This window comes from Triticum urartu, chromosome 4 (genome assembly GCF_003073215.2).
Source record: "Triticum urartu cultivar G1812 chromosome 4, Tu2.1, whole genome shotgun sequence".
In the NCBI taxonomy this organism is placed as follows: Eukaryota; Viridiplantae; Streptophyta; class Magnoliopsida; order Poales; family Poaceae; genus Triticum; species Triticum urartu.
The window spans coordinates 346140100-346161222 of record NC_053025.1 but is presented as its reverse complement, the minus strand read 5'-3'; the positions used below and the strand labels follow the sequence as shown (position 1 = coordinate 346161222).

Sequence of the window (21123 nt, the reverse complement as noted above, 5' to 3'; positions counted from 1 at the left end):
TCCGGCAGGCTCAATGCCGTCGGCCGGCGTCGGTGGTGGGGCATGCCCGGGCGCACGTTGGAGGCCGTCCTTGAGTACATCGAGGGCGGCAACACGCCGCGCCTCGAGTACCCCGCTCCCCCGTCCTTCACACGCCGCCGGGGAAGCTCCTGGACCCCAGGCGCATGGATACCGGGGGGTCCTCCTCCTCGTTCGGCGGCTCCCCCTGCCTCCACCTCCGCCCCGTCAAGCCGGAGCCCCAGGGCGCGCCTGTCAGCGCGCGCACCCGCAGCTCCGGCGTCCGCATCAGCGACAACGCCTCCCCCACCGGCCGCTTCGTCCTCGTCAAGCCCAAGCCGGAGCCCAGCCTCCCCGCGGAGTACGAGGAGGTAGCCCGGCGTGGCTTCTCCGACGAGGACGCCCTGCGGTGGGCGTGGGATGACTACCTCCGCGACGAGATGGTCCGGCAGCGCCGGGCCCTGGAGGAGATCGCCGCCCGCAAGCGTGGGCGCGAGGACGAGCACGGCGTCGTGGTCCTCGACAGCGATGACGACGACGACGCCCCCGGACCGTCCAACCTGCCGCGCCAACCGGGGGAGGGATGCAGCAGGGACGGCGGAAGGCGTCGGCGGGAACGACGACGACGGCGGCGGTGACTACACGCGGTTCTACCGCCTCCTCGGCATGTAGAACAGCGTGGGCGGGCGGCGAGGCGGGCGGCGAGGTAGACGGCGGGGGTAGCCCGCGGTAGTTTTTCCTTTTTTTGTAAAGTATGTTTAAATTTGAACGAACTCGCCGATGTTTGCAATAAATTTAAGTCGTGTTTGCGCCGTATTTGACTTTTTTTTAAAACGTGGGCACTGCGACTGGAGGGCATCACGCCTCCAGTGCGCGGTTAGTGCCGGTGCGCCCCCATGGGGCGATTTTTTGCCCCTCCCGAGGGGCCAACGGCTGGAGATACCCTAAGGTGCTGGTCTGCTACACGGGAGAGCGGGGTTTGATCCGTGGTACTCCTCCCCTTTTCTCTTCATGTCTCATACTCCCCGCACGGTAATGGCCCGGTCGTGACGCCCCTATTTTTATTTTGTTTTTTGTTTTTGTTTTATCATTTTTGTTTTTTGTTTTCCTTTTTAAATTATTTGGGGATTTCCAAAAAATCATTTTTTTAAGTTACGAGTTTTCAATTTTTTTATCAAGAAATCATAAAATGTACATGATTTATAAAAACTGTTCACATATTATAAAGAAATTACATGATTTAAAAAAGTGAAATAAACAATTTCTGTGAAATAAAAAATGTTCATGATTTTTAAAAAATGATCGTGTATTCAAAACATATTCGGTAATTTGAAAAAAATGGCAATGAAATTTTGAAAATATTCACAAAAAAGTTGTGAGTTTTGAAAATTCCATGGAAAAATCGTAAAATGTTCATGATTTCAAAAAACTGTTCACATATTATAAATAAATTACATGATTTCAAAAAAATGTAAGTGAAATAAACAATGCCTGTGAAATAAAAAATATACATGATTTTTAAAAAATGATCGCGTATTCAAAACATATTCGGTTATTTAAAAAAATGACCATGAAATTTTTGAAAATATTCATAAAAATTAAAACAGATCCCTAAATAACGAACAAAATAAACCGCCGCGTACGTAGAGGTTTTATTAAGGGATCTGTAGAGGTTGTGTTACGATTTTATTTAGTCCCCCGTGCGTCGGGTTAGAAAAAGGTTTCCATATTCGCGCCCCAAAATATTCACACAACTTACTATGGGTTCGTTTTTATAAGCTATATAAAAATGACTAAATGTTTATTTTGCCTCCATACATAACTATGTATATTCTCGTATCACAATTTTACAGGTTATGGAAAACACCGTTACGCTAAGTCAAGGCGAGACACATTATTCATCAATCTAGCTCAGGCATGGTCCATCAAATGCAGTTTGCTCAGTCAAAAAAATATATTTCGTTGTGGCGCCTTACAAAATCAAATCGTTATGAGACCATCACATTTTCAGTTTTTAAAATGACTTTTTATAAGTCCATTATCTCATCATGACATCATTAAGACATAGTTTATGAAATGACATTTAAAAGTCCTTATCTCATCTTGACATTTGATTTGACTTTTTTTTATCTCTACCACATCTGCATAATCTGATTGTTTTCTCATGTTGCAACCCACTGGCATATCTGCTAGTAAATACTAACAAAGATATTTTTAATCAAACATATCTCATTTTGTATATTTATGTTGGACGAAAAAAATCTCAAAGTTTCATCACACATTCTAGTTAGAAGGTTTTGTTGTGCTGCAAAGTTTGAAGTTCAAGAGATGCTCTATATGGGAGAAAAAAACTACTTGCATGGATCACGATGCGGAAATTGAAGGGCTAGGCAGAAAGGGCCCGGACGCACATATGCTCCTGCCCCCCGAGAAGCAAGCAAGGACTCCATGCAAAAGCTCCAGCGAAACCACACCACGACGAAGTGATGCAGATCGACGAGACGAGACCATGCATGCCAGATACAGTGAGACTTTCTTCACTTCTCCCCGGCGCTAGCCCGCAGATAGTCCACGAACTCGTCCAGGTTCTGGTCGGAGCTGCCGCCGGGCGCGACCACGGCGCGTGCGGCCTCGCTCCACCGACGCGCGGCCTCGCGCGGGGAAGGGGAAGGTTCGGTGGCGCCATCGTCCATGACGGCGCACGCGAACTCCAAGAAATCCCCCAGTTTCTTGTCGGAGGCGCCGCCGGGCGCGATCACCACCCGCGCCGCGTCTCCCAGACGCCGTGCCGCCGCGCGGGCGGAAGCCGCCCTGCCGTCCTGGTCTTCCATGACGGCGCGCACGCACTGCTCGATCTCGCCGCGCGGGAACACGCCCGCGGACGCGTCGCGGCGCGCGCGCACGCCGGCGCCCCACGCCTCCTCGATGAGGCGGGCGTTGATCGGCTGGTCGGTCCACAGCGGCAGCGCCACCATCGGCACCCCGAAGCCGAGCGCCTCCAGCGTGGAGTTCCAGCCGCAGTGCGTGACGAAGCAGCCCACAGCGCGGTGCGCCAGGACGTCCAGCTGCGGGCTCCAGCGCACGACGAGCGCGTCGCCCGACGCCGTCGCCGCGGTGTCCAGGAGGTGGGGCGGGAGCTGCGCCTCCTCGCTGGCCCTGACGACCCACAGGAACGGCTTGCCGGCGGCGAGGAGGCCGCGGGCCAGCTCCTCCATCTGGGCGGTGCCGATGGACGCGTTGCTGCCGAAGGAGACGTAGACGACGGAGCGCGAGGACTTGGCGTCCAGCCACTTGATGCAGGTGTCCTCCGGGTCGAGCAGGTTGGCGCCGTAGGTGAAGCGGTCGACGTCGCCGGAATCATCGGCGGCCTGCAGAGGAACGCACGGCCCTATGGCTCGGACCTTGAAGTGGCGCTTCAGCCCATCCAGAACCTGAGAACAGAAACACCAACCCACTTTAAGCCCAACTCATGCAGGCCCAACTCATGTGACTCACATGTTAAGCCCATCAAATATGCCTAAGATCCATCTCAAAAAGAAAAAAAAAAGAAAAAGTTTCTAAAAAAAGGTAAAAAAAACTCAAAAAAGAAGGAAAACCCAGAATAAATAGAAAGATGGAACCTGTAGAACTTTCTAAATTTTCATTCGAAATTTCCCCACGTGCAGTTTCTTTCTTGCTGAAGGTTTCGCTCTTTCCGGAAACTTTTTCAGGGCGGCTCAACTTAATATGGGGCTAGAAATGAAACCACACAAACCGAAAGTTCAATTTTCACGAATCATGTTTCTTGATCTGAACTTCAATATGCAACTAATGAATATCTTTTTTTTGGATAAAAACATCAGCATTTGGAACCAAAAAAGTTTCTCGATCTTACTACCTCATACTCCAACTCATCGAATGAGTTGACGAGAACCCAGTCCCCCACGTCTCGATCAGCGAACTGGGCGAGCGCGGGGGCGGTGAGCGCCGGGTACGGCGCGTCATGGAACACGAAGGACGGGAACTCCCACCTCTCCAGCCCCGGCAACCCGGCGAACGGCTCGCTCCTGACCCCCGCGTTGTCTCCCGGCGGCGGCGCGTCCAGCAGCCCGGAGTTGATGTAGTAGTACACGGCGCTCGCCGCGCACGACTGGGTGGAGAAGGGTACGGTCGGCAGACCCATCCCCCACGCTGTGCGCGCCACCCAGTGCATGAACGAGTCGTACACCACATGCGTGAAGTGGCCTTCCTCGATGAGCGCGACCAAGGACGCCGACCCACTGGACTCCAGCCTCTCCACATACTCACCGACGCTTGCCGCCGACGGGAGGCCGCCCTCATCGTGGCCATCGGAGATGGACTCGACACGCACCGGGCCGGCATCGAACCGGACAGTTCTGGCGATGAAGCGGGTGACGACAAGGGCGGCGGGCACGCCCTTGGACGCCAGCCTCTTGGCGAACTGTAGCATGGGGTTTATGTGGCTTTGGCACGGGTAGGGCACGAGCAAGACATTGGCCATGGACATGGTTGGTTCTTGGTTGCTTGCTTGCTAATGCCAAATTGACAATGTTACCGCGGATCAGATCAGATCACCCAATTATATAACATGCGACGGGTAATAACATGCATATGGTGAAAAATGGAGGAGGTTTATTGCTCTGTTCTGGCACCATTAATTCCAATAACTCCCTTCTTTTTTTTAGTAGAAAACACAAGGCCTGTATTGACAAAGAGTTTATCCATGCATTGATCGGATGTATGCCATTCTGCTTATGGAAAACGTGGGAAATATGTGCAAATCAGCACGTTTCATTTTTTTTTGTGGGTGAAAAATGTATTACTCAATTCGAGAATCTACCTTCTAAACGAGCAAACTTAGCTAAACTATCACTAACCTTATTTTAGCTACGAACGATATGAGTGATACACGATTCACGAATGCACATAAGATATCTAATCTCCTTGATAAGCGATGCATAGATTGATCTATCCACCTCTTTTGCCTGGATCATCTTCACTGCAATAAGGGAGTCTATCTCGATTGCAACTGGAAGCTCAGTTCTTTGGATAGCCAACGACAGATCCTCCATACACGCACATAGTTCAGCTTCGAGGGATTCACGACAAGAGAAAGGTTGCCTGCATGACAAGAAAATAATAGCACCTTTATCATCTCTCAAAACCACACCGGCACCTGCTGAACCCTCGTCCGCAAATGAGCCATCAGTACATAAATTTACCCAGCCAACAATTGGAGCTCTCCATGTAGGTACAGTACTTATGAACGCATGCGGTCTATTGGTGCCTGTATCATATGTGATGATTGATTTTCCCTTGCTTTTATCTAAAGGGAGATCTGTCTTAATGCTAATAAGGGAGTCAAGATAACTCACCAAGAAACGACTAGAAGCTTCCATGGGCGGTGAAGGTTTATTATGTACCACCTCATTCCGGATATGCCAAGCCCGCCATAACAACATGAGAAGCATAGAACGTTCAATTTTCGGAAGAGGTTCTAATGCACCAGTATTGAGCATCGTAGAAATACTTGGCAATGTCCAAACACCAGCCATGTGCATCGGCAGGGCATGAAAACTATCTTCAGTTTCAGTGGCACATATAGGACAAAGTTCGCTAGTCTCAATTCCACAAACATATTTATTCTTCCAGGTTGGCAATGAATTAGTAGCAACTCGCCATGCAAAGTTGCGAACTGTTTGGGGAACATCCGATGACCAGATTAGTTGCCGGCAAGAACGACGCCCGTCTGGTCTGTAGCTGGAGCCTGTTGCTGACCCCCTATGTGCTTCATCAAAGCCTAGTTCATAAGCACTTTTTATTGTAAATATACCGTATTTGTCAGGACCCCATGCCAAGGTGTCATCATCCAACCTGGGCGAGGCCCTAATCTTTATTATCTCTGCTACGTCTGCCGGTACAAAGTAGTTTTGCAGTAAAGCCCGATTCCACGAGCCATTATCGTTAAGTAATTCCGAGACAAAACGAATTCTGCACCTCCCTTGAAACGTGATGGGTTTATAGGAGTAGGGACGCGGAATCCAACTATCTCGCCAAACTCGAATACTCTGTCCGTTACCCACCCGCCAGATGAGTCCTGTCTTCAAAAGATCAAGACCATAACTAATGGCATGCCATGAAGATGACGCATTGCCTGAAAAAACGGTGTCCTCAAAATTACCATCCGGATAGTATATAGCCTTTAAAACTTGTGCACACAAACTATCCGTTTTAGAGATCAAACGCCAAGCTTGTCGAGCTAGCAAAGCTGTTGGGGAACGTAGTAATTTCAAAAAAATTCCTACGCACACGCAAGATCATGGTGATGCATAGCAACGAGAGGGAAGAGTGTTGTCCACCTACCCTCTAGACCGAAAGCGGAAGCGTTAGCACAACGCGGTTGATGTAGTCATACGTCTTCACGATCCGACCGGTCAAGTACCGAACGCACGGCACCTCCGAGTTCAGCACACGTTCAGCCCGATAACGTCCCTCGAACTCCGATCCAGCCGAGTGTTGAGGGAGGGTTTCGTCAGCACGACGGCGTGGTGACCGTGGTCACTGTGAGGAGCACCTCCTTTGTGAGGTTGCTCAGCAGGTAGCCAAGGACCTGCTGGTTGTCCCGGACCCAGATTGGGTGGAGAGGGTTGGGCGTTGAAGTCTCCTTGCCTTCCTTGGTGGTGACAAGGAGCTTTGCCGGCTCCGGCTGGGTGCCGCCGACGTAGCCGAAGACCCAGGCGCCACGCAGTTGGGGTATGATCGGCGTGCGCCATAGCACGTATTTCGTGCGGGATAGCTTCTCGGTGACCTGTCCATTGAGACTAGGCAGGGAGGAAGCGCCAGAGGAGGAAGACATGGTGCGGCTTCGACACAGGTGGTTCTGGTAGCTAGATGAGTTGAAGAAGAGGGGCTCTGATTACCATGTGCGAGCGGTAAACGTCTTACCCTTGTCAAGGGCGACATGTCCATGTTATATAGTAGGGGAGCCAAAACCCTAGATGGCTTTACACATGCGGTTTGAGAGAGAGATAAGGAAGAATCTAAGATACATCTTAAGAAAGAAGAAAGAAGGAGATGGTTATAAGAATATCTCATACAACTACCTCCTAGCCTTATCTCTAATATGTACCGAACATATATCTCGTGACACATATAATGATGTTTGGCATGCACTGGATGGATCATCAGTCAGAAAGAAAGTCTGACTCCTCAACACAACAGGCTCGTTGATCGTCACTGACAAGCACGTTTTCGTTGTTTCGCTGGCGTCTCATGAATTTTTAATTAAACTGTGATGATCAGTCGTTGATTTGCTCACTGATCGATCAGCCGCGTGCTTCACTTGTAGACTAGCCAATGAGAATCCCTTCTCTTCGTGAACGTGCAATATATTATTGGCAACAAGTCATCGAGAAACGAATCAGGAAACTATTTGAAAGAGACCGGAGCCAGGTTCAGTTCAGGGTTGGTACAATCATGCTATACGCTAAACACTAATTAGCAGATCTCTCTCTCTTCAGTGAGTACAGAACTAGAGATAAACCGGCGGATAAGTCAAGTTCGCGACCACCCAACGGCTGCGTTGCACGTTGCTGGTTGGGCTGGACCAATTAGCAAAGGCTGAAATAGGAAACCAACCTATGACTGCATGGTTAGGAGGGCTATATCTCAGCCCATCAAGGCTTAAATCCTAGACTTGATACTGGCGTTTGTATTTTCTTAGACTTATTTTAGGCAATCCGATAATGTGTGTTCAGTGAAAGAAGATGTTTCCGTTGACTACGAAGGCGTCAGTAGCGACTTCGTCAATCTCAAGATGATATGCTAACTCAGTCTCATGATGGTGCTCATAGAAATAAGACATGCGTGCATGCGTGCATGTGTGCATAAAGATGAGTGTACTTACGTATGGATGAAAGTCTATATCTCTACTGTGTTAAAAAATAAACAAAGGTTGAAATAGCAACACACATCGCACTCGCTTGTCCAAGCCCAACGATGGATAGCATCCTACGAGTTCCTGTCCGAGCCTCGTCGGTTGCAGCAACCACTCCTCCGGGCTTCATCGAATCTGACCGGCGATTAGTATGAGAAAAATGCAGTGATCCTTTGTGCCTTATTGAACTCACGTCGCACTGAAACAATAGATGTCCTATTCAAAGTCGCCACAAGGCTTGATGATCCCCTAAACAAACCAAACGCCTCCTGCACCGCAAGGAGCTCATTAGGTAAAGGCTTGATAAACATAGCCATGTCATTAGCAAAAAGTGATAACATATGCCGAGCACACCATTGCACCAAAGTTCCCAATATGCTGCTTCTCTCAAATTTCAACACCATGGCATTCGTGACATCCATAATTAGAAGAAATAGAAGCGGCGATTATGGATCGCCATACCTGAACCCACGTGCATGCCAAATTCTACTGCCCTGGTATCCATTGATCAAAACTCTCATACCGGCTAAAGAAAGCATAAGCGAAATCCAAGAGCACCACCTAGCCCCAGTGGCGGACCTAGAAATAAAATGGAGGGTGTGCACACTTTAACAAAGTTGAAGTCTATTTCAATTAGCTTGCATGGGCCTTAAAAATAAGCTAATTTTTATATAGTGAAAAAATGTTTTCCAAAAATCTGGGTGTGCCATGGCACACCTGGCACCCCCCTGAGTATGCACTGCTTGGCCCCAAAGCCGCAATCAGCATCTGTGCAGCAAGAATGGCTATGTAACAACGTCGAAAGCCCTCACAACATCGAGCTTCAGGGATAGCATAGGTATCTTCCTCTGATGGAATTACTTGATAGATTTGCTAACCAACATGAAATTACCTTCGATGTCTTTGATTATTATCAGCGATGAGATGATCCAACATAGGGCCCAGAGAAAGTGCAAGGGCCTTGGAAAATATCTTAGGGATCCCATGAAGTAGACTAATGGGATGGAAACCTGCAATATTGGCCACTCCATCTTTCTTAGGGAGGAGAGAAATGTAGGCCTAATTGCGGGAATGAAAATTCCTACCATTATCACGAGCAATCTGCTGGATCGCCGCCATAAGCGCATCCTTGATAATAGATCGACAAATCTGATAAAAGCACGCCAAAAAGCCCTCTGGCCCTAGTTCCTTGTTCGAGAAATTGGGATTTTTCACTATGAAACAATAAAAGGAAGAGGTGGATGCATTTACTTTTTGGGTTGTTGTTAAAATTTATCTTCTTTCAAAGTGTTGCATTACGTTTTTACTCTCGTTCAGAAGTGTATCATAATGGTTTGTTGTGTATCGCCGTTTATCAACAAATCTAATCTAATACAAGTGTATTTTATTATTGGTACATACTGAGATAGGATGATACACTGAAACAAGAAAAAGAAGCCCGAATCATTATGACACAAGATCAATTTGACAACAACCAAAAAAGTAGCCTGAATCTCAAAGCAACAACGGATGATGGATCCATATATATGGGATACCCTGTGCATGGTAGAAAAAACCCACTACATTGTCTAGATTGCTACAATGCATTGAACCGACACATTTTACATTTTGACAATATATTCCCGTAACTTGAGAACATGTTATATAAATTGTTTGAAGATTGTGCACCACGCATGTTTGACTTATAAAAGGGCAACATGACAAAATTGCAAAAAAGATAATTATATATTTTGCTCAATGAAAAGAACAAAGACCACAATAAAAAGTAGTACATTTCAATTCCTCATATCGGTTCTGAAGGCTGAACTGCGAGGCTAACTTATTCAATTTTATTACAACTGCATGGAGCTTAACCAGAAGCTTGAATACATGTCTTCTGTGGAGAATTATTAAATTTCACTAGCATGCATATATGGAATTATGTATTGATCATTTCAGGGCTGGCTCCCAGGAATTAAGACCCGCTAGCGAAGTTGGACTTGAGAAGTTCGACGACCCCGGCCTCCACCCGAAGCGCCTTGGTGAGCACCGGCGTGGGGATTGGTGGGTTGGAGCCAAAGAGCGTGAGTGGCACGAAGACAATGCCCGGGTTCTGGCTGTTGAAGGATACGACCATGGAGGCCTCCGTCTTGCCGACGTTGAACTGGAAGTGCATGAGCCCGCGTGGGATGAGGAACGTCTCTCCAGCGCGCACCACCCTGGAGTAGAGCTTGTTCCCGGAGTCGAGACTGCCAAGGATACCAACGAGGAGCTCACCTTTCATCACGATGCCGATCTCGGTGGCGCGCGGGTGGACGTGCGGCGGGTTGGTGCCTCCCGGCGCAAAGTCCACACGGTTCATGGACACGCCCAGCGTGTTCGTACCGGGCCACTCAGCCACGTCGAGCTCCGTCACAGCGGAGCCGTTCGGGGTGGACGTGTTGCCGGCCTTGGCCAGCTTGGAAGAGAAGAGGAAGTCGTCGCCGGCCTCCGACATGGGCTTGCATGGGTGGCCGTTCACTGAGACCGTCTTGCCGTCAAGGTCGGCCACACAAAAGTCCTGGAGGGTCAGGGTCGGTGGCCAGGACAGCCGGAGCAAGGAGGAGCATGGTGAACATGCCAGCTATGAGTTTGGAGCACCCCATTGCTTGCTAGGGAACAAGCTTAGGTAGGACTGATCAGCTAGAGTCTGTTGATCGAGAGTGTCCAAGGCACTGGTGGTTGCAACTATGCTGTGGTGGATGAGTTAGCAATGAGGCATATGGAGTCCTTTATATAGGGCCTGGATGCATGTGCATGTGTATGCATGGTGCTCGCTATGCATGTCTTCACCGCCTGCATGTGCCGCATGTGGGAACACTGGAAGCAGAGTTATTTTGCTGAGGTTATTGATATTATTGGCGTCGAGATCTCAACTTGTGATGAAAATGGAGATGGCCCAAGGTCAGAAGTCAAGGCCATACCGGCTGCTAAGGAAAATGGGACCTACGAACAGAGCAACGAGGAGGTGTATTTGAATGGAGCATTGCGCTTGGAAACAGTTGTTCACAAGATTCGTGTACACCTCTACTCATCAATCATCTTGATTTCGTCTAGAATTTCGAAATTCAGGCAAAAATGGCAACGTAGAAGGATAAGCACAACTATTAGTAACCATCAGTTCACCACAAGTACTCGTGAAAGAATATCATATTATTACTCATACAAAAATGTCACATCAGTACCCACAACTATTCATACTCCCTTCGTTTCAAAATATCGAAGATAATTTATTTTTAAGAAAGATTAAGAAGTTTGACTTTTAGAAAAAACAATACACATCATTATATTTTGTTAACTTTTCAAAAGATTAATACACCTTTTAGAAAAGGGCACTGCTACGCGTCGGCAGGCGGATCTTTTTAAAAGATCCGCCACCTCGCGAGACGTCAGATATGGTGGATTGAGCGGCGAGCATCACCCTCTACCACTGCAACAAAGGTTGTGTTACAGTAATTTTTTGCAACACAAGTCAGGTTGTAGAAATTTCTTGAAAACATATGTCAGGTTGCAAATTTATTTTTGCCATAAAGATCTTGTTACAGTTATTTTGTAACAGAGGTCGTGCTACAATTTTTTTTGCAATAGATATCTTGTTATATATTTTTTGCAATAGGGGCCTTGTTGCAATTTAATTGCTTTTGTAACAGAGGTCTTGTTGCATTTTTTTCTTTGCAACAGAGGCGTTATTGCAGAAAGCAGAGATCATGGGGACGGTTCACCACGTCATGTGGGACGCGTGGCGTTCAATGAAGGCGGCAGACACAAGCTTGTAAATCCGCCGGCTGACTGATAGTGTTTTCCTTTAGAAAATAACAAAATATTTTTTTCAAAGATTAAGAAGTTTGAGTTTTCAAAAGCCCAATATACTTGTACTTTGGAAACGGAGGGAGTCACGCAAAAATATCAGTTCGAGCAATCTTTGTGCAGATATTATAAATATTGGTTAGTGTTTTATGAGGATTAAGAGAGGTGGGCAATATGTCAATATGTTCTGAAAATGCCAAGGTGGGAAGGATAAGTGAGCATGTAAGCGTGCAACAATTCTAGTCTACTTACGACTAGAATCGTGGAGCTTCAAGAATGGCGAAGTCAGCAAGGACTTCGCTATCGACGCAGTCACTGGTGGAATAGAAATACAACCACATGTTGGTTCCAAGGTGTAAGAAGATTTTGAGATAGCTTGACGGACCAGGGCGCGAGTCAGTTCTGTTTTAAGAATGAGAACTAAATCGGGGGTGGCCATTGGCAGTGACGGAGACAGGCTTGGGGCAGTTAGGGTTATAGCCCTAAGCCTAGTAACAATTTCCCTTGGATTTTCTTCATACAAAATTTAGAAAAAACAGAAAAGTTTATCATTCAACGTAGCACAGTTCCAGACGCAACGTCCTTCTAGCTTCGCCACTAGCCATTGGTGTTTGAAAAAATAGCAATGTGTAGCCTAAATTTTGTAAACAGGAAACCGTGTTCTAAATTTTGGATGTGTAAAAGCCATGGACAATGGAGGTGTAAAGTTTAGTTTTTAGCGATTTTGCGAGTAAAATGCAGTCTAGCCTACATGACATATACTCCCTCGATCATGGTTTGTAAGGCATCGTACTATTTTGGATCGAACTTTGGCTAATAAAACAAAGTATTCCATACGTCCCTGTCCCACCATAATATAAGAGCGTTTTAGTGAAAAAAAACACTCTTATATTATAGGACGAAGGGGGTACAAATCAATTGTGTAAGAGTATAAAGAAAATATTTGTTTTGAACACAAATTTAACACTCTCTTTGATTCGAATTAATTGACACAGTCTCTATACAATGTCCACATATGCTAATAAAATATGAGGGTGCCTTGCAACACTCGGTAGAAATGCTGTTCCTTTCGAGTTGACACGATCGAGACATGGAGAGAAGCGGAAGGCCTCGATCGGTGATGCATGATTGATGGGTCGGTGACATGCTGGGACGTGAACTGGGGGAGGGGCCAGCCGGCCGGCTACTCAGGAGACTTGGAGAAAGGGAGAGGCGGGCCGGTGCGCTGGCTGGATCGCGGTCAGAAGAGAAACTCTGACTCTTGGACACAACAGGTTCGTTGATAGTCACTCTGACAAGCATGTTTTCGCTGTTTGGCTGGCGTCTGGCGAATATTTAAGCTGTGTGGAGATATCGATATGCATGCCATTGATTTGCTCACGTAGCCAATGAGAATCCGTTCTCTGCTCGAACGTGCTATTATTGGCAAGTCGTCGATCGATCGCAGCCACAAAGAAGAGAAACAAAACAAGAAACTATTTGAGGCCGGAGAAGCTTCCCACCTCTGACCATCATGCTACACGCTAGCTAAACGTTAGCATGGAGACGTCCCTTCAGCGAGTACACAACCGCAGATAAACCGGCGACCACCCAACGGCTGCCTTGACGATCCAATAGCTTGCAGCGCGGTTGAAATTAATGGCAACACACCTTGCAGTCGTCCAAGCCCAACGACAGAGAAAAATGGGTGGATACAGCCTATCGAGAAATGCAAAATTAACCTACGTGTATGTACTTGCAGAATGAAATGCTCGCACCATGGTCGCTTGTTCGCTGAGAAGTACTCCCTTCGTAAACTAATATAAGAGCATTTAGATCACTAAGTAGTGATCTAAACACTTTTATATTAATTTACGGATGGAGTACTAACTTTGTGCTAAACCAGCGACAGATAGTATGGATCAGAGGGGCCGAAGGAGTACCAAAAGGCCTTCAACAGCATAATGGTGGATTGATCATCACATTAACGGAGCAAAGGACTTGGTGGTTGAAGACACTAGCATTTCACCATCAGCACGCCGGACCCTGAACTTCATAAGCCTAGACGAAATCCATATGATTGACAAGTAGAGATGTGCACAAACATTATGAAACCCGCCGTTTCCAAGCGCAACACTCCATCGAGAAAGACCTCCTGGTTGTCTCTGTTCGTTGGTCCCATTTCCTTAGCAGCCGGCAGTGGCCTTGACTCTGACCTTGCCCCGTCTCCATTTTCATCACAAGCTACCTCATCCCGACTCTGACCCTGAGCATCTCCATTTTCATCACAAGGTGAGATCTCCACGCAAGTAACACTACTATATGTTTAATAAACTCTTGCCTCATGTGTCCATTTGCACATGCATGCGGTGACGACATGCATAGCTTAATAATTAGCTCCATGCATTCGTTGCGTGAACCGATCCCCTATATAAAGGGCTCCATATGCCTCACTACTCACTCATCCACCACAGCTTAGCAGCAACCACCAGTGCCTTACACACTCTCGATCAACAAACTCTAGCTGATCAGTTGCATAGCAAGCAATGGGGTGCTCTAAAACCCTAGTAGCTGGCCTGTTCGCCATGCTGTTCCTAGCTCCGGCCGTCCTGGCCACCGACCCTGATCCTCTCCAGGATTTCTGTGTCGCTGACCTCGACGGCAAGGCGGTCTCGGTGAATGGGCACACGTGCAAGCCCATGTCGGAGGCCGGCGACGACTTCCTCTTCTCGTCCAAGTTGGCCAAGGCCGGCAACACGTCCACCCCGAACGGCTCGGCTGTGACGGAGCTCGATATGTGGCCGAGTGGCCCGGTACGAACACGTTGGGCGTGTCCATGAACCGGGTGGTCTTCGCGCCAGGGGGTACAAACCCGCCGCACATCCACCCCCGCGCCACCGAGATCGGCATCGTGATGAAAGGTGAGCTCCTCGTTGGAATCCTCGGCAGCCTTGACTCCAGGAACAAGCTCTACTCGAGGGTGGTGCGTGCCGGAGAGACGTTCCTCATCCCGCGGGGCCTCATGCACTTCCAGTTCAACGTCGGTAAGACCGAGGCCTCCATGGTCGTCTCCTTCAATAGCCAGAACCCCGGCATCGTCTTCGTGCCACTCACGCTCTTCGGCTCCAACCCGCCCATCCCGACGCCGGTGCTCACCAAGGCGCTCCGGGTAGAGGCCGGGGTCGTGGAACTTCTCAAGTCCAAGTTTGCCGCTGGGTTTTAATTCCTGGGAGACTGCCCATAAATGATCATAAATCATTCGGTATATGCATGCTAGCGACATTTAATAATTCTCAGCAGAAGATATCTATTCATGCTTCTGGTTAAGCATGCATGCAGTTGTAATAAGATTGAATAAGTTAGCCTCGTGGTTCAGTCATCAGAGCCAATATGAGGAATTGAAATGTACTACTTTTTATTGTCTTCATTGTTCTTTTCATTGTACGGAATATATAATTATCATTTTTTGTATATTTGTCCGATTACCCTTTTATAATTAAGTTAGACATGCTCTCAAGTCGACATCAACAAAGGGAAAGGTATCGCTACAGAGTCACGTCAACTTCGGATATAGAAAAGCTAAGGAAGAAGCCTTAAAGTATTTGCCAAGGCTACTACGGCGTGGTGAGCAATGTCCAAATCATTCAGAAAACATGTTCTCAAGTTACAAGCAGAACGCAAAATGTACCAATCAATGCATTATAGCAATCTCCAAAATATACAAAAAGAACACGAGAATGATTTTTCTACCATGCATGGGATATCCCATACGTGGACCCACTGTCGGTTGGTTGCTTTGACATTCGTGCTATTTTTTGGTTAACGTCAAAATTTATCTTGTGTCCTATTTTTTTTTGTTTCAATGTGCATACCATCTTATTTGAGTATGCACCAAAAATAAAATGCACTTGTTTTATATCACATTTGTTGATAAATGATGGTACACAACAAACCACTAGGATGCACTTTTAAACGAGAGGAAAAAAACCTAATGTGACACATTGGATTTTTTTATATTTTAAATTTTTAACAACAACCAAAAAAATTAGCACGAAACTCAAAGCAATCACTGATGGTGGATTCATACATGGTAGAATATCATTTCTCCAAAAAAAAACATGCTCTCAAGTTATTGGAATGCATTGTAAATGTATTGGTTCAAGCTTTGTGCACATATGTAAATGCATCCACATCTTCTTTTTATTGTTCCATATTGCAATATCCCAATTTCCCGGACAAGGCACCGGGGTAGAGGGCTTTTTTCCATGCTTTTACAAGATTTGATAGCTTATTATCAAGGACGCGGTTATGGTGGCAATGCAACAGATTGCTCGTGGTAATGGTAGGAATTTTCATTCTCTCAATAAGACCTTGATTGCTCTCCTTACTAAGAAATATGGGGCGACCCATATTGTGGACTTTGGGCCCGTTAGTCTACTCCATGGGATCCCAAGATCTTTTCCAAGGCCCTTGCGCTTCGTTTGGGCACTATTTTGGCTCATCTTATCACCAATAAACAAAGCAATTTTATTCGGAGACTGACAATTCAAGATGATTTCATGTTGGTTAGCAAATCTATCAAGTTATTCCATCAAAGTAAGATTCCTATGGTATTACTGAAGCAACGTCACGAGGGCTTTCAACAATGTTTCATGGCGATTATTGCTGAATGTGATTCAAATTCGTGGCTTTGGGGCGAGGTGATGCTCTTGGATTTTGTTTATGCTTTCTTCTGTTAGCACGGGAGTTTTGATCAATGGACACCTGAGCAGCATAGTTTGGCATGTGCGTGGGCTCAGCCGGGGTGATCCATTGTCGCCTCTCCTTTTTTTTTATATAATTATGGATGTAATGAATTCCATGGTGTTGAAATCTGAGAGCAATGAGATATTGGTAGGTTTGGAACAATAGGGTGTTCGGCATTGATTTTCTCTTTTCACTGATGATGCGGCTAGGTTTATCAAGTCTTTGCCAAATGTGCTCACTACGGTGAAGGAGATTCTTGGTTTTCTTTGGGAAGCATTTGTCCTTGTGGAAAATTTGAATAAGACATCCAGTGCTCCAATCCGATGTGAGTTCGCTGAGGTGCAAAGGCTCACTGCTTTTTTCCCTTGTGAAGTGGCACCATTCCTCTCAATAACTACCTCAACCTCCCTCTCTCATTAGTGGCCCTTACAAAGGCAGGCATGCAAACACTAGTCGATGAAGTGACTCGCGGTTTAGCTACCTGGCATACCTCCATGCTGACCCATAGTGGGATGATTGTGTTGTTCAAGTCGGTGTTCAAGACTGTGTCATTATCGTCTGACCAGACACATGTGGTGGAGATCACGTGAATACGGGAATACAAATACGAGTAAATAAAACAAAAACCGTTACGAGTATAAACGGTATAGTGATAAAGGAGTTGTTCACAGGGATACCAATAATATCTCACGTAGGGTTTGCTAACAGCTCGGGAAGTCGAGTGAATAGTATCCGGGGCAAAAGGTTCGCTCAAGAACTTTGTGAAAATGTGGGAGTTAACAAGGGTGTCCAAATTCTGTTGTTAACTATTGATTAGAAGGTGTTCCGGGTCATGCCCGCTTATTTCCGAAGTAATTATTATGGAAACTAAAAGTTGAGAGAATGAGCATTGAAAGTGTTTCGGATGGTCCTAAAAGTGTTTTGGGAATTCCAAAAAGATATAATATGTCAAAAAATGGGTCTATATATATGGCAGGATTCAGGAAGACAAAGGTTCTAGAAACTTCCAAAAAATCCAGAATATATTTTGGAAGAAATACCCTCTTGGGTTGGCCCCGACGCAACCCCTAGTGGGCCAAAAAGCCACGATCCAATCCCGGTCTAATTGGTCTAATAGTTTAGACTTCTAATTAGACGGGCTCTAATGCCGGTCTAATTAGATTAAAATCCTAATTAAATGTGAATGCAACTAGGCTTCCCCTCTTGCTCTCTAGTTTTCTCGGAGCTCTTTTTTGGGGACGTTGAAGTGCTGCCGGATCGCTACTTCGGAACTCGTGGATACTTCAGAGTGCACATCTACTTCGACTCTTGATTGGTAGATCATCTCGGAGAAATTCTCATAGTTGGGAGGTATAACCAGTTGCTGAAATTGTCATGCTTCACTCACAGCCAGGATTAGCCTATGTCCCAAGGCAACCCTTGTAGCTACATGCCGAGGCATGACTACTTGGGGTTTCTCGCCCTACATTTTTGCATGTTCATGTGACACGTGTACATGTTGAGAGAAATAGATTACTAAATATCACCCATTTCCTTATTCTAGATGAGTATCCTACAATATGTAGACCGAACAATGTATTCTAAATTGTGGTAGTAGAGAAACATCTATTAAAAAGAACTCTACGTATACTCCCCCTCCCAATCCCCATCCAGGTTTGTAAGACAGTTTCGTGTTTTTTTGCCGAATTTTAACAGTAAAAATAAGTTATATGTAATAAATATTGTACATTGGGAGGTTGGAGACAGGGAGAGGCGGGCTGGTGCGCTGGATGGATCACAGTCAGAAAGTCTGACTTGCAACGCCACAGGCCCGTTGATTGCCACTGACAACCATGTTTTCGTTGTTTCGCTGGCGCCATATTTTCCGCGATCGAATATTTAAACTGCAAGGAGACAGGCAAGCAGGGCGCCATATCTACACTTGATTACTCACTGATCGATCAGCAGTAGCCAATGAGAATCCCGTCTCTGCCCCAACGTGCTATTATTGGCAACAAGTCATCGATTGAGAAGAGAAACAAAACAAGAAGAGAAGCCAGGTTCGGGGTTGGTACGCCGCGGCGAGAAGCCTCCGGTCCCATTTCTGACGATCATGCCATACGCTAAACGTTAGCAGATAAACTGGCGGCGAGACCAGTTAGCAAGGTTGAAATGCCAACACGCGTCGCGCTCGCCAAGCCCAACGATGGACAAAACGGCCACGGCTGGCGGGTGGTCGGAGACGGACAGCCGAGAAATGCAAAAAAGGAAAGAAAAAAAAAAGGAAGCATAATTAACCTAGAAGAAATCCTTGCACCGCGGTCTCTCACTTTATTTGCTGAGAAATAATGCCAAGGCCTTCAACATAGCACATTATGATCTTCAATTGTGCTTATTAGTTAGCTTTTTCATTTTGCATGCAGCTCCTGGACACTGGCATTTCTCTCTTTTGCTGTTGAATGAAGACCCTGGCCTTTCACCATCAGCACGCCCCTGATCTTGATAAGCCTAGACGAAACCCATATGCATGATTGACGACTAATGGTGTGCACGAATATTATGAACGCGCCGTTTTCAAGCGCAATACTCCATTCAGATACACCTCCTCCTTGTGTCTGTTCGTTGGTCCCATTTTCATAGCAGCCGGCAGTGGCCTTGACTCTGACCTTTTGACCCCATCTCCATTTTCATCACAAGCTAGCTGATGCCACGCAAGTAATATATCTTTAATGAACTCTCTGCCTTGCCTTGTGCATGCAGTGACGACATGCACATGCATAGCTTAATTAGCTCCATGCATCCATTGCGTGCATCAATCCCCAATATAAAGGACTCCATATGCCTCACCATTCACTCATCCACCACAGCTTAGCAGCAGCAACAACTAGTGCCTTAGACACTCTCCATCAACAAACTCTAGCTGATCAATCCTAGCTAAGCTTATTGCATAGCAATCAATGGGGTGCTCCAAAACCCTAGCAGCTGGCCTGCTCGCCATGCTTTTCCTAGCTCCGGCCGTCCTGGCTACCGACCCTGACCTTCTCCAGGACTTCTGCGTCGCTGACCTCAACGGCAAGGCCGTCTCGGTGAACGGGCACACACGTGTAAGCCCATGTCGGAGGCCAGCGACGACTTCCTCTTCTCATCCAAGCTGGCCAAGGCCGGCAACACATCCACCCCGAACGGCTCGGCCGTGACGGAGCTCGACGTGGCCGAGTGGCCCGGTACCAACACACTCGGTGTGTCCATGAACCGCGTGGATTTTGCACCTGGAGGCACCAACCCGCCACACATCCACCCGCGTGCCACCGAGATCGGCATCGTGATGAAAGGTGAGCTCCTCGTGGGAATCCTTGGCAGCCTCGACTCCGGGAACAAGCTCTACTCGAGGGTGGTGCGCGCCGGAGAGACGTTCCTCATCCCACGGGGCCTCATGCACTTCCAGTTCAACGTCGGTAAGACCGGGGCCTCCATGGTCGTCTCCTTCAACAGCCAGAACCCCGGCATCGTCTTCGTGCCCCTCACGCTCTTCGGCTCCAACCCGCCCATCCCAACGCCGGTGCTCACCAAGGCACTCCGGATGGAGGCCGGGGTCGTGGAACTTCTCAAGTCCAAGTTCGCCGCTGGGTTTTAATTTCTGGGAGCCTTCCCTGAAATGATCAATATATAATTCCATATATGCATGCTAGCAAAATTTAATAATTCTCACCAGAAGACATGTATTCAAGTTTCAGGTTAATCTCGCATGCAGTCGTGTAATAAGATTGAATAAGTTAGCCTCATGGTGTAGCCTTCGATCAGAACCAATACGAGAAATTGAATGTACTACTTTTTATTGTCGTCTTTGTTCTTTTCACTGAACGGAATATATAATAAGCATTTTCGTATATTTGTCCGATTACCTTTTATAAGTCAAACATGTTCTATAGTTTACGTCACGGCGGCATATGTTGAGCGATCTCGAAATCATTCAGAAAGAATTCTCTCAAAATTATGTGAATACATTGTTAGAATGCAAAATGTGCCATGCATTGTAGCAATCTCCAGAACGTGCATAAAACTTGAGAGTGTTTTTTCTAGCATGCACGGAATATCCCGTACATGGATCCACCGTCCGTTGTTGCTTGAGATTCATGCTATTTCTTTTTGTTATAAAAATTAGCTTGTTTCAAAGTATTTCATTCTTTTTTTCTTCTCTTGTGACGAAGTGTAGTGGCTCACGGTCACGGCGTATAGTTATATGGTGGACCTCCATGCTCACCCACAGTGGGGGGGATTGTGTTGTTCAGGTCGATTTTAAATTGATGTTCGATTTTTTTTTTCATACATTTCTCGGATAACATCTCCCAAGGTACTTCATAACTTAAATATGATTTCTTTTCACTTTTAAATTGCAGGCACTTTTAAATATACTTGTAGTTCCAGTTTGAATTATATCCCTTCAATATTTATAACTTCATTTTAATGCCTAAAAATAGCAAACCAATCCAGAGCGAGGCTTAATTTTGATATGGACTTTTAAAATTTGTATTTTCATTTTTACAAAAAAATCAGGAGCCTTCTATTTTCTATACATATGTACTTTGTATATGGTGCCTTAACTCCCTATTTCAAAAAAAACAAACTCGGAGTATTACATAACAAGATCCAAAATGAACGCA

At 46.5% G+C, this 21123-nt stretch overlaps 1 protein-coding gene and 3 pseudogenes across 1 annotated transcript; 2 read left to right on the top strand and 2 right to left on the bottom strand.

The window, feature by feature from the left end:
- Positions 1 to 2256: 2256 nt before the first annotated feature.
- On the bottom strand, positions 2257 to 4498 carry LOC125553839 (indole-3-acetate beta-glucosyltransferase-like). Its single transcript, XM_048717516.1, has 3 exons — positions 3875 to 4498; positions 2787 to 3428; positions 2257 to 2648 (listed from the first exon to the last, which is right to left on the bottom strand). The coding sequence occupies exons 1-3, from the start codon at positions 4496 to 4498 to the stop codon at positions 2535 to 2537; spliced, it is 1380 nt and encodes a 459-aa protein (XP_048573473.1). The 3' UTR covers positions 2257 to 2534.
- A 5141-nt stretch (positions 4499 to 9639) lies between these two features.
- Positions 9640 to 10674, bottom strand: LOC125551639 (annotated as a pseudogene).
- A 3511-nt stretch (positions 10675 to 14185) lies between these two features.
- On the top strand, positions 14186 to 15208 carry LOC125551638 (annotated as a pseudogene).
- Positions 15209 to 19300: 4092 nt separating this feature from the next.
- Positions 19301 to 20297, top strand: LOC125553838 (annotated as a pseudogene).
- Positions 20298 to 21123: the final 826 nt, after the last annotated feature.